This window comes from Ailuropoda melanoleuca, chromosome 12 (assembly GCF_002007445.2).
Source record: "Ailuropoda melanoleuca isolate Jingjing chromosome 12, ASM200744v2, whole genome shotgun sequence".
Classification (NCBI taxonomy): domain Eukaryota; kingdom Metazoa; phylum Chordata; class Mammalia; order Carnivora; family Ursidae; genus Ailuropoda; species Ailuropoda melanoleuca.
The window spans coordinates 16,233,276-16,245,939 of NC_048229.1; the positions used below are offsets into that span (position 1 = coordinate 16,233,276).

At 51.4% G+C, this 12,664-nt stretch overlaps 1 protein-coding gene across 2 annotated transcripts; it reads right to left on the reverse strand.

Annotated features, from left to right (window-relative positions):
• Window positions 1-1,474: 1,474 nt before the first annotated feature.
• C12H12orf43 (chromosome 12 C12orf43 homolog) lies at window positions 1,475-12,357 on the reverse strand. 2 transcript variants are annotated; one of them, XM_011236798.3, is made up of 6 exons: window positions 11,686-12,357; window positions 6,545-6,587; window positions 6,264-6,362; window positions 3,610-3,683; window positions 2,933-3,023; window positions 1,475-2,439 (listed from the first exon to the last, which is right to left on the reverse strand). In XM_011236798.3, the coding sequence occupies exons 1-6, from the start codon at window positions 11,828-11,830 to the stop codon at window positions 2,085-2,087; spliced, it is 807 nt and encodes a 268-aa protein (XP_011235100.1). In that variant the 5' UTR covers window positions 11,831-12,357; the 3' UTR covers window positions 1,475-2,084. The 2 variants fall into 2 exon arrangements, with proteins under 2 accessions (XP_011235100.1, XP_002928923.1); XM_002928877.4 differs by having other exon boundaries at window positions 1,475-2,442; window positions 11,686-12,356.
• Between the last annotated feature and the right edge of the window lie 307 nt (window positions 12,358-12,664).

Genomic DNA, 12,664 nt, shown 5'->3' on the forward strand with positions numbered 1-12,664 from the left:
CCTTGGTCCCCACCCTGCTCTGTCAGCGTCAGAAAGGACTCCAAGGCTCCCTGACCTCAGGAGGGCTGATTCAGTGCACAAGAGGGGATCGTGGAGAGCTGGGAAGCAGAGCAAGACACAGGAGGGACTGTTCCTGATTCTCAGGGCCGGTCCTGTCACTTGGAACAGAAGGGAGCAGTCTTTGGACTCTGGTGCCTTCAGCCCGTGCCTGTGGAGAGCCCCAGAACAACCAAGGGAACTGCATTTCTCAGGACGGCTGTGTAGCTGTGACTCACTGAGCTCCGAGAGGCCCAGGGTCAACACGGCCCCATTCTGTGCCCTGTGTCCCAATCAGTCCCCTCCCCCCTGCTCCCCTTCCAGTTGTAGACCCACGTGCCCATTTGTACCAACCCCTGTCCCCCAATCACATGAGCTTTCCCCAAGTGGGTACTCTGTGCCGGGGCCTGGAGCTCAGTTGCCTGCCCCCTGGGAGGGCTCAAGCTAGCAGTGAAGGCATACAGGGCTCTCCAGCTTCCCTAGTCCTGGGCCGCCCCTCTCCCTGGCCTCCTAGATGGCCGGTTCTCTTGGCTGTTCATTCCCCTGGGTATCACACCTTCTCATGCCAGCCTGGCATCTTGCCTCTATGGGAAAGCCCCCCTCAGGGCTAGGAAGTCATCCCTGCCCTGTGGGAGCCTTGAGGCTGTGCCTGGTGCTGTCAGGATTCCGGGCAACAGTGCCTCTGGCCTGTGGGGCCCTGCAGCCCCTCCCTGGTTTGGGGGAGAAGCTGCTGAGTTCAGAAGGCACCAAGGCCTGAGCAGGTGGCAGAGCTGAGGTGCCCAGAGGGAGGAGGGAAAGGTCCAGGCAGTTCACAGCCACACCCAGGAGCCTGAGGTCCCGAGTGCCACCAGGAGAGACAAGGCAGCTGTGTAAACCCAGGGCTCCACGACCTCCTCTCCCCGGGGCTGCTGCAGATCACCTGGCCTTGAAGACCGCTCCCACCCTGGGATTGAGGAAGGGGCGGGGAAGAACCAGCGCCCCCTGCAGCTTGCAGCCAGCTAAGGGCGAACCTGTACATTTATTTAACTTTTAGTAAAGGAAATGAGCAACGGAGTAGTGGAAATGAGTACTGGAAACTTCTTGCTTGTCCACACACTGCCCAGGTGGGATTGGGTGCGCAGAGGGAGGCGGTGGGCCAGGGGCCTGAGGGGCGACGGCTCAGCACACACACTCACGTACCACCTCTTTCTTGCTCTGCTGGACCTCGGAGGCAAGGCCGTGGAGCCAGAATTTCACCTTAGCCCTGAGCTTCTCCTCTTCCCTGCAGAACACTCCTGCACAAGTGCTGTGATACTTGCCCAAGTCTCGAGGCTGGGGGGCAGGAACACACCTTAGGGTGTAGGCAGGAGGACACTCTACGTACGTGGTATTTATTTAAACTGTCTCATCAAGAGTCAGCATTGGTAAGGAGGCAGTACCCCAATCACTTTGTTAAGTCTGGAGTCTCTCAACAATTTATTTTCAATAATCGGGTTGGCTCAGAGACATGATCGTGCATGGTATATTCACAAATGTGGGGGAAAAAATTCTGGAAACCTGGGGTGGGGATAGAATCTCTCTCCTTTTTCAGACAATGTCACATCAAGTCTGTGTGGCCTGGGGGCAGAAGTACAGAACTCTTTCTGGGCCGACCCCTTCCCTCAGTTTCTTAAGGTTGTCTCCCACTCCGGGTTGAGAAGGTGGAGGGGAAGGTAAAGCTCTCCCTTCACTCGCTCTCCTCAGACAGTACCGGGAAGATAGAAGCTTTACCACTTGATCGACAGTCTTGAATAACTGGACAGCTCCTTTTTCCTGAGGCCATAGAATGTTCTGGGACGACAGGTCTGCCCCAGTTCCCAATGGGAGCATGGATGGGTAGGCCTTGATTAGGCTTCTCATCCTACAGCCGTCTTTGTCCCGACCCTTGGGCAAGACCCAATCATGGGCCAAGTATGGACTTGCCAGCCAAGCCCTTGAACTTGGAGAGGGAGGTGGGGCTTGGACATGCCTTGCCCCCCGTGGGCACCTTGTCCTCGGGGCTAGCTGAGCCCTGTGCCCGTGGGTGGGGATCAGTTTGCAGGTGTGGCCACTGCACTCTTTGTTGGTGGGAATGGGGAAGCCTCACTGGTCTTCTTGGCTTTTTTCTTCCTTCTCTTCTTTTTGGTCCCCAGTGATGCCTGGTCTCCATTGAGCTTGGGTGACTGCTTTTCCTGCTTCCCAACTGTGGTCCCGCTTGTGGTGGTGGTGGTGGCGGCGACCAAGTCGGCACTGGCCTCCTTCTTGGCTTTCTTTTTCAACTTCTTTTTCTTCTTCTTTGCCTCTCCATCCACTCTGATAGGGCCGTGGATGGCAGATTCCTGGAAGATGTCGGAGGCCGACACAGCTGCCTCCCGGCACCGCTGCCTCTCCTCCTCACTGTCCTCGCTGCTGCAAGGGGAGGGCACGGAGTGGGCACGGGGCCCGGAGCCACCTCTCACTGCCCTCGGTCACAGCCACCAGGAAGAGGCCACAGCGGGAGGCGGCCAGAGAGCTCCGGCTTGGGAGTGAGGCTGGCCTTGGTTCCAACCCTGGCTTCTTTGCTTCCCAGCTGTGCGACCTCATTAAGTGACATTCACCTCTCTGACCGTCAGTGTCTTCATCTAAGACCTGGGGATCTTAGCAGAGCCCAGGCCTCACAGGGACGCCCCAAGAATGAGGTGTCTGGCACAAGACGTGCTCAAGATGCAGCAACAATCCAAAGCCAGCGCCCAACAGAACCTTTTCCCCCTCCCACCGAGGGCACCATTTCTCGAGCTGCCTGACAGGGCTCCTTCCTGGCCTGGGTCTGATCAGATTCTGCTTGGCTATTCCAGGGGACTGGCAAACACAGACAACGGGCAAAAAGGAGGGAACACGAGGAGAGGGTGTGAGAGCTCACCTGGAGCTGGAAGGTAATCGCTTTCGGCCAGGCTGGGGGGCAGCTTTCTTCTCAGAGCCTCCAGGGATGGATGTGAAGAAGAGGCGGAAGCCTGAAACCCAAAGCGGTGGAGTCAGCACTGCCAGGGGCGGGCCCCTTCTCCCAGGTGCCGAGACTGCACTGCCCCTGCCCTCAAGGAGCTCCGCGTCCAGAGGTGAGGACCCAGGAACCACTGTTGGCTGACTACAAAAAGATGCCTTGTGTGTTGAGAGGCAGGTGTGATGCCTGCTGGAGCCAGGGGACAGGGGCCTGCAGGGACACCAGCTGCCCCATCAGGTCCACAAGCCCGAGGGGGAACTGAAAGCCAGCAAGTGAACCTTCTGCCTAAGGCAGCTTCCACAGTGGCAAGTGGGCTGGGCACGGGACAGACAGACTCACCCGGGGTCGGCTGGGGAGTGGGGCGGTAAGACGCCCCCGCTCGGGCTTCGACATACAAAGGTGCTTCAGGCAAGAGACTTCATTTCTCAGAGCCTCAGCTTCCCCTACGGCTCCCCCTGTAAGCGGGGGTATCATCATCATGCCTGCCTCCGAGAGGGCTGTGTGGATCAGCGAGTGTACTGAAACTGTGTTTGCCGGCCCCAGACACACATCAGGTGTGTAATGAAACCACCCCGGGCATTAATAGTGGGACTGCTCACCGTCATCCTCCGCGGGGACTTTCTGCACCTCAGCCTTCGCTGGCTCCTTCACGACTTCGGAGATGGTAATTGAGCTACGGAAGGAGGAAATGGTTGATTTAGGATGAGACGTGGGGTAACAAGAAAAAAATTTTGAAAAAGTTAAAACAATTTTTTTTTAAGTGGAGGGGACAGGGGCATATGATGTTAAATGCTACAGAAGCAAGCACACCCGCCCGATTAAGGATGGTAACACCTAGAGCCATAACAAGCCGAACAGCCCCTCCCGGCGCGAACGGCAGTGCTTCCTTTGTTTGAACCCCACTTCATTCCAGAAAGTGTTGAGGAAGTTTTAAAGATACCCACAGTACAACAAAATGAATGCGATTTCAAATAGAACAAAGAAAGATAGGCTACGAGGTACAGAAATTGCTGGAGAGAGGGCGCATGGTTTGCGTTGAACTTCCTGGCAGCAAGCATGAAGAGGGAAATAAAACCAGCTCTGGAGAGCTGGTTCAGAGGTCAGCTTCTAGAGCAGCGCAGACCCGTTTTTTGTTTCTTTTCTTAATTTATTTTTTTTTAAGATTTTGTTTATTTATTTGACAGAGAGAGAGAGAGAGACAGCCAGCGAAGAAAGGGAACATAAGTAGGGGGAGTGGGAGAGGAAGAAGCAGGCTCCCAGTGGAGCAGGGAGCCCGATGCGGGGTTCGATCCCAGGACTCTGGGATCACGCCCTGAGCCGAAGGCAGACTCTTAACGACTGAGCCACCCAGGTGCCCCTCTTTTCTTAATTTTTAAAAAAATTTGAGATAATTATGGGTTGACATGCAGCTGTAAGAAATAAAACAGAGATCCCATATGCCCTTCCCTTTCCTTCCTATGGTAACATGTGCATAACTAGAGTCCAGGATCACAACCAGGAAACGGACATTAATACAACCCACTGACTTTATTTACACTCCAGAGACGTGGCTTTGAATCCTGGCTTCATCACTTCCTTGCAATGTCCCCTCTGGCAAGTGACTTCATCTCTCTGAGCCTCTTACTCGCCTGCACGCTGAGAACAGTAACCCTACATCTTAGAGTTGTCACGGAATGAAATGACATAGTGGTTACCAAGCACTTAGCATAGAGCTTGGCCACAGCAGGTGCTGAGTAAACAGTAGCTGTGATGACGAAGGAGACGGTTACTGCCATCGAGATGAGCAGGGAGAGGCCACGAGCCGCCGCTGCCCAGGTGCCTAACTCCGACCCGAGGATATGACACAGCGGTTCAATGTCAGTCTGCGGGGGACATTAGGCACTATCTGGAGACATTTTTGGTTGTCATGACTGGTGGTGGTGGGTGGCTGGGGGGGATGCTATGAGGATGTCGTGGGTAGAGGCCAGGGATGCTGCTCACTGTTCCACAATGCACAGGGTGGCTCCCCACAAGCAAGAAAGATCCAGTCCAAGATGTCCGGAGTGCCAAGGCGGAGAAACCTCCATCTAACACAAGGAAGCAACTGGAGCATCATTTAAGTCTCTTTTCAGAGAAACACAGGAACACCGCAGGGAATATGCTGACCATGGTTGGCCTGTATCCTGCGGGGTTTCCACCTGGGGAAACGTCCGACGCGGATCACTGCAATGCCGGCCAGGCCTTGTTCAGCCTGAAGCCAAAGGGTCATGAAGAAAAACGGCTCCCGCCTGTTGAAATGCCACTAGACCTTCCAAAGCATGTTCACCACATTCTCGAGTTGGGGACTGGTACTGAGGCTGTGATGGCTCAGGCTGCAAAGGTCTGGCCCAACATTCTGTCTGTCTCAGGACAGCGGCTGGTGTATACTTCGGGAGGACATGTTTGTCTTTTGGATAAATTGAAGGACTACGGCCTGAACATCTTCATCTTCCTTTCAAAATCTGGTGGGGCTCCGCCAATCAGGAATGGATGTAGACCACTGTTTCCTGAAATGTGTTCCATGCTGCACTGAGCGGTCTTCCCTGAAACAAAGCCATGTGGCCAACTGAGTTTGGAAACTGCTGCGCCAAGCAGTCTCTTGACTGCAGGATTCTCAAAGCCTCGAATATACTATTAGGAATCTAAGTCTAAGGGCACAATGGGGTGTATAAATTGCAGTGTTTCCCAACTTCTTTGCTGTTGGACCCCTTCTTTTGAGAGCCATGCTTTGGACTTGGAGGCTACTTAAGGAATGTCGACCAGGATCTGTACAGATTATACTCTCAAATGCAAGAAAGAGAACTAGCACAGCACAGGGCATGAAGAAAGTATCCCCAAAATAGTTCTGGCTGTCTCTAGCCCTCTCGTAGTGAGAATGAGCTCTTGCTTCTTGGGTTCCTCTTACTTTCATGGTAGCAGGATAATGCAGATAATGCAGTGGTTAAGAGTGTGGTCTTTAGGGCCAAACACACTTGGGTTTGAGTCCCAGCCCTGCTCCTTACACCCCGTGCCTTCCAGCAAACACTCCTTCTCCCAGGGAGCCTGTTTCCTCATCTCCAGAATAAGGACAATGATAGGACCTGTATGGTGGGCTGGTTACCAATGCCATGAGGGGACATATGCCAGGTGCTTGCCCACACACAGGCTGCCTGCACACCCTGAGCTCCCAGCCGATGTTAGCCACCCCTGTTCGTATTAAAGGAGTCAGGAGAAGAGAAGGTACATCTTTGGTTACCTGTCCAGCAGGGCTCCCAGTTTCTTGGCTACGTGGGCTCGGAATTCGGGGGTGGTCTGAAGTTCATTGCCGTCTTGTTCATGTTCGTCCACCCTACGCCTACAACACACATGAAAGGACCTCACTGCCTGCCAGCTCAGCACCTGCTCCCTCAGAGCACAGGGACTCCATGGGTCTCGTTCACCCCGGCATCCCAGGGTCTAACCTCGTGGCTGGCACACAGCAGAGGATCACTATTTGTCAAAAGGGTGAATTAAACTTGAACCCAACGTGCACAGTACCTGAGGCTCGGCTGGGTGGCTGGCCACTGATTATTTCCTGCATCTGTAGAAATAAGGAAAATCGAGGCATTTATAGAGGAAATGACAACAATGTCTGTTGGGCGTCGGACATGAGTTACACGTATAACACACTGAGTGCCCCCAACAACCCTGTTAAAGGAGTTATTATCCATTTTGCAGAAGAGGAAGCTGAGGCAAGGAGATATAAACTAACTTGGCCAGAGTCACGCAGCTAGTAAGCGACAGAGTTATGGCAAGACCCAGGTCACGTGGCTCCAGAGCCCCCTCTTAACCACCATGCTGAACGAGAAAGTCTACGTGTATTTGATTCCAGTGTTTACTGCACACCTACTATGTGCCTGGCTGTGTGCTAAGTGCTGTGGAGGAGAGAAGGTGGCTCAGTTACATAGGATGCTGGGGATGCCCGGCCTGGTGGTCATTCCCTCAACCAAATCCTGAGGCTCTACTATTAGCCAGGTGGTGTTCCAGTTGCTGAACAACTGAGACATAGATCCCAGCCCTCACAGTGCTTCCATTCTAGTTGGTGGATACGGATGACAAAAACCACACAATTAAAATATAAAATTAGATGATGATAAATATAAGGGGGAAGAAAACAAAGCAGGGGAAGGATGTGGGGGAGGGTCTAGGTGGGGGATCATTTTACAAAGGTGGGCAGGGAGGACTTTACTGATAGGTGACATGTGAACAGAGATCTCAGAGAGGCGAGGGAGTGAGTCAAGTGTATACCTGGGTAAGAGTCTTCCAGGTAGAGGGAAGAGCACCTGCAAAGGCCCTGAGGCAGAAGTTTAGAACGAGCCAGGAGGCTGGTGTGGGTGCAGCCCAGTGAGTTGGGGGAGCAGCAGAGATGGGGACCTCATGAGGGTCAGATCAGGAAGGGCCTGGAGGGCCAATGTGAGGACCTGGGCCTTGAGGGAGGTGAGGAGCCACTGGAGGATTCTGCACAGAGGAGGGACATAAACGGACTTGAGATTTTCCAGCATGTCTCTGGCTGTGCTGTGGACACAGACCACAGTGGGGCAAGCGCAGAAGGAGGGGGCCACGGCAATCATGGAGAAGTGACAGGGCTCTGGATGCATGTATTTTGAAGGAGTCAGCAGGATTTTGCTGATGGACTAGATGGATGGTGTGAGAGATGAATGAAAAGATGGTTCTCAGGTCTTTGAGTAACGGGACAAAGTGTGCTTCTGTATTTAGGGAGCCAACTGGACAAAATGATCACTTGGTAACTCTGAACCCCAAGGTCTCGAACGACTCCAGAGCACGCAGTTCACATTGTGGTCTGTGTCAAATGTGCTCTGCAGCACAGCACAGAATGCAGAGTGCCCGGTGCTCCTGGGGTTGGGGAACCTGGAAGCCTGGGATGGACCCAATGCTTCCTTCCGAGAACACAATCACAAGGAGGAGGAGTATTTCCTCTGTCATGACTATAGAGCAAGGACAGTGACCGGTGAAGTCCTGGAGCGCAAACAGTTATCAGGCCCCAGGCCCCAGATAACAGGGTTAAGTTCCCGTTCTTCCACTGTGACTCTGGGCAAGTCATTCTACCTCCCCGAGCCTTTGTTTTTGTCATCTATAAAATGGGGATAAGACCAGCAACTTCCCAGAGTTTTGTAGGGACGCAGTGAAGTTTTACAATGTTTTGGACACTTGGTTTGCACATCTATCTCCTCCCAGGATTTGTAAGCTGCTGGAGCCCATGGTCCGCCTCTTGTTATCTTTACATCCCCAGCTCTCGGCGTATTGCCTTGGTGTGAAAGAAATGTTGCATGAAGTAGTCAAAGTGTACACTGCCCAAAATAAGCGGTTTGTGGTATGCGTGATCAGTTCCTCATTGCTGGATTAAAGAGCTGTATCAGGGGTTACGTTAATAGTACAGTCACCTATGGGGTGCCTGGTGGCTCGGTCGGTTAAGTGTCCAACTCAATTTCAGCTCAAGTCACAATCTCAGGGTTGTGAGATTGAGCCTGGCGTCAGGCTCTGCACTGGACATAGAGCCTACTTAAGATTCTCTCTCTCCCTCTGCCCCCCACAACTTGGATGTGCACACTCTCTCTCTTTCTCCAAGAAAAAAAAAATCTTAATAATACAGTGACCTACATTTCCACATGGTCACGGATCAAAGGGTGGGAGTTTTGCCCACAATAGGCACTTGTCTGTGGCGGGGAGTGGCAGAACAGCAGTTGATAGCATGGCCTTAGAGTCAGGAAGACTTGGATTCATGCCTGGCTCTGCTACCTACAAGCTGGATGACCTTTCTGAGCATCCACTTTCTCATCTGTAAAATGGGGCTAATAACTGCTGGAATGGTACTGCTGGAAAAATTAAACCAGACAATAAATACAAAGTGTTTAGAACAGGGCACACAGGGGAGCCTGGGTGGCTCAGTCGGTTAAGCTCCAACTCTTGATTTTGGCTCAGGTCATGATATCAGGGTCGTGAGATCGAGCTCTGTGTTGGCTCAGTGTGGAATCCGCTTGAGCTTCTCTCTCCCTCTACTCCCCCTCCCCCACTCCCTCCTTCCCTCTCTCTCAAATAAATAAAATCTTTAAAAAAAGAAAAAGAAAAAAGAACAGGGCACACACTAAACGCTCAACTCGTGGTGGCTATTATTATTAGAATGGCCCAAGAATGTATGTCAAGTGTTCAGTATTTCTCCTGGCACACAGAAGGTGCTCAATAAATAACAGCTTAGTATTGGCAGCGACATCTACTTTGATCAGCATGTTTACGATTTCACAAAAACAATGAGTTGTAAAGCTGATATCTTGGATGCCACTTCTCCCATGCGCATCTCTTCATGTGCTGGTCAAAGCTGTTCATGGTTGACACTCACAACAATCCTAGGACTCAGGCATTTTACACACAGGGAAACTGTGGCTCTCAGAAATTATTTTACTTGTCTGGGGCCAGCTTCGGAGCTGGCACGTCATACCAAGAACTCCCTTTACTGCCACGGAGAAACCCATTCCGTCCATCAAGGCAGAAACAACTGGACTGCAAATCTGTTTGAAGTCTCAGTCCCTCATTCATCAGAGAAGTGCCTTTCTGGCAAGTTCTGTCATATAAGAGCTATTTTCCCGAGCTATTTTCCCGTGCTAGGCCCTTGGGATACCACGGTGGAGGGACAGGCCAGATCCCAGCCTTTGTTAAGTTCACATCACATAACCTCTCACTTAAATAATTTGTGGAGCAAGTCAGGCCAGGGTTAACTCACCCACAAGGGCTAGAGGTGCAGGGATGAAAGGAAAAAAGACAAGCAGTAGTTGTAGGGGAAAAGGAAGCACCATCTGTGAAGGGAATTGCACAAGGTATGATGGTGACACCGTGAAGACGCGTAACCAAGTTTTCTGAAGAGGTGGTATCTCAGCTGTATCAAAGGGTAAGCAGGGGTTAAGCAGGAGAGAGAAGGCAGCCCAAGTAGAGACACCAGTCACATAACTACTGCCATTTATTGGGCCTTTGATAGGCGCCAAGCATTGTAAATGTATCATCTAAGTTATTTCTCAACCTTGGGGAGGGGAGGGGGACTACCATTACTTTTGCTTTACAAGTGCCTTGTCCAAATTCTCTTTGCTAGTGAGTGATGGAGTTGGAAAGGCAGACCTGTATGTAGAACCTGAAGAGAAAAGTGCTGAGTTACGGTGTCCAGAGATGAGAGGATATAATATGGTTTGGAGCCTACTTGTGGGACATGCAATGTGGCAGGACAGCAAGAAGGGAGAGGCAGGCAGGGAACGGATTACCAAAGGGCTTGTAAGACCTTTTAAACAAAAGTGGGGGTTCTTAACCTTGCTTTGCTATGGCCTGCTTTGGCAGTCTGGTAAAGCCTGGATCCCTCCTCAGAATAATGTTTGAAATGCATAAAACACAACACATACAATTACAAAGAAAACCAATGATACAGAAATCCAGTTATCATTAATAGTAAAAAGCAAGCAAGCAAGCAAGAAGGCATATTACCGAGTAAGGGACAGGTGAGGCTGGGTAGGGAGAGGCACATGGGGGGCTATGTGACCAGGCTCATGCAGGGGGCTACGTAACCAGGCTCACAGAAATCCCAGAGGTGGAGAAATGTTATGGACAAGATATTAACCAGAGAACAGGGAACAAAACAAACCCATCTTGTTTGTTCTAAATATAGACATTTTCATAATATTTACAAATCCATCTTGTTTGTCCTAAATGTTATAGACAAGATATTTACCAATAAAAGCCCTCAGTGGCAACAAAATCCTGAGGCCTCTCACTCTAGAGGCTTTCCTTTCCCTTCTCACCTTCCCTTAATAAACCTTCACTTTGTTTCACCCTTTGTCTGCCAGATTCATTCTTTGACTCTGTGAGACAAGAACCCTGCAACATTACCATATGTGCTTCTTCACTAATACGTTAAGTAAGATCTACCCATGACTGCAATTTTAAAGCAGGGATGAGTGTCAATTATTTTTTCCCAGCATTTTATTGTGAGTAAAATGATATTTTGATACATATGCGAAGACTGTAATGGGATATGAAAATCTGCGATTTTGTTAGGGCAAAGTAACAGGTATGCCCAAACGACTGTAGTTTGTTGCTCAGATGCATGAGAGAAAGGGATGCTAAATTTCAAGTGCAGGTTAATGAAAGTAAAGATGAAATATTTTTCCGACTCCAAATTCACGGATCCTCTGGATTCTACCCATGACTAAGAATCCCTGTGTTGAAGAGCTTTGGATTTATTCTCAGGGTAGCAAAGTCACGGTCAGACACGTGTAGGACTCAGCTCGCTGGCAACCCCAAGGTCTGAGAATGAGCTGGGCGCGGGGTACGACTGGAGACTGGTATCCAGTAAGGGGGGGCTGTCGCAGTCATCTCGGAGAGGTGGCGGGCTGCCAAAGTGCGCAGTGACGATGGACCCAAAGGAAGCAGAGTCAAGAGACATTCAGGTGCCTCAGTTTCCCTGACTGGGATAACGCAACAACGCTCTCTTGCACCTGACCGCTCTTTGAATCTGAGTCCACCCAGTCCCTGGAGCTTTACTCAGGGAGAGAAGTCGAGCCCCCGTCACACCCTCCATTCTCCGAGACCCCAGGGGAAGATCCCACGCCTTTCCGCCAGACTCCCAGAACACAGCCACCTACCGGCTCTTGGCTTCTCCGGCCCTCTCTGGCGCTGCTCCAAGCCCCAGGCCGGCATCGCCGCCTCCCGGCACCGTGCCAGCTCCTCCGCATCGCTGCTGCTGCTGCTGCTCTCCAAATCACTCAAGGCGCTATTGGGCGCCGCCATCTTGAACTACCGCAAAGGATTGTGGGGAGCGCGTCTACTAGCGAACCTTCTCCACAACCGCAGGAGGGCAGAGAACCGCAAGGTATTGTGGGGACTGTAGTTCTCAGACTCCGGCGGTCCTCGGCTGCGAACTACCCTGAAAGGTGAGAGCTAGAAAGAAAGGGCTAAGACGTGAACTTCTCCATCCTTTTTTTGATGAGGAAAATGAGATCTACAGAGGAGAAGGAATTGCCTAAGGTCATACAGGGAGTTAATGACAGAACCAGCATTGGTTCCTAGGCGTTGATCCAGTGTAGTTTAAATATTATCTATTTATTCCAGTAATTTCCAAATTCTTCTAGGCATCAGAAACAGCACACGGAACTTGTTAAAACTCGGATTGTTGTGTCCAACAAAAATTAACCAAAAGAGGGCGCCTGGGTGGCTCAGTCCGTTAAGCATCTGCTTTGGCTCAGGTCATGATCCCAGGGTCCTGGGATTGCAGGCCTCAGGCTCCCTGCCCTGGGGGAACCTGCTTCTCCCTCTCCCTCTGCTCTTCCACCTCTCGTGCAGGGTGCTCTCTCTCTCAAATAAAATAAAATCTTTTAAAAAATAAAAAGGAACCAGGGGCGCCTCGGTGGCAGAGTCGTTAAGCGTCTGCCTTCGGCTCAGGGCGTGATCCCGGCATTCTGCGATCGAGCCCCACATCAGGCTCCTCTGCTAGGAGCCTGCTTCTTCCTCTCCCACTCCCCCTGCTTGTCTCTCTCTCACTGGCTGTCTCTCTCACTGGCTGTCTCTCTGTCAAATAAATAAATAAAATCTTAAAAAAAAAAAAAGGAACCAGGGCAAAGGGGG

What these genes read in the sequence shown, in the direction of transcription:
- C12H12orf43 (XM_002928877.4), bottom strand. Translation starts at nt 11,830, where the DNA reads ATGGCGGCGCCCAATAGCGCCTTGAGTGATTTGGAGAGCAGCAGCAGC. An exon ending in CTGGGAGCCCTGCTGGACAG is followed by an intron (nt 3,684 to 6,263) that starts GTAACCAAAGAT and finishes CTCCTTCCGTAG; the next exon opens with CTCAATTACCATCTCCGAAG. An exon ending in AGTCCCCGCGGAGGATGACG is followed by an intron (nt 3,024 to 3,609) that starts GTGAGCAGTCCC and finishes TTTGGGTTTCAG; the next exon opens with GCTTCCGCCTCTTCTTCACA.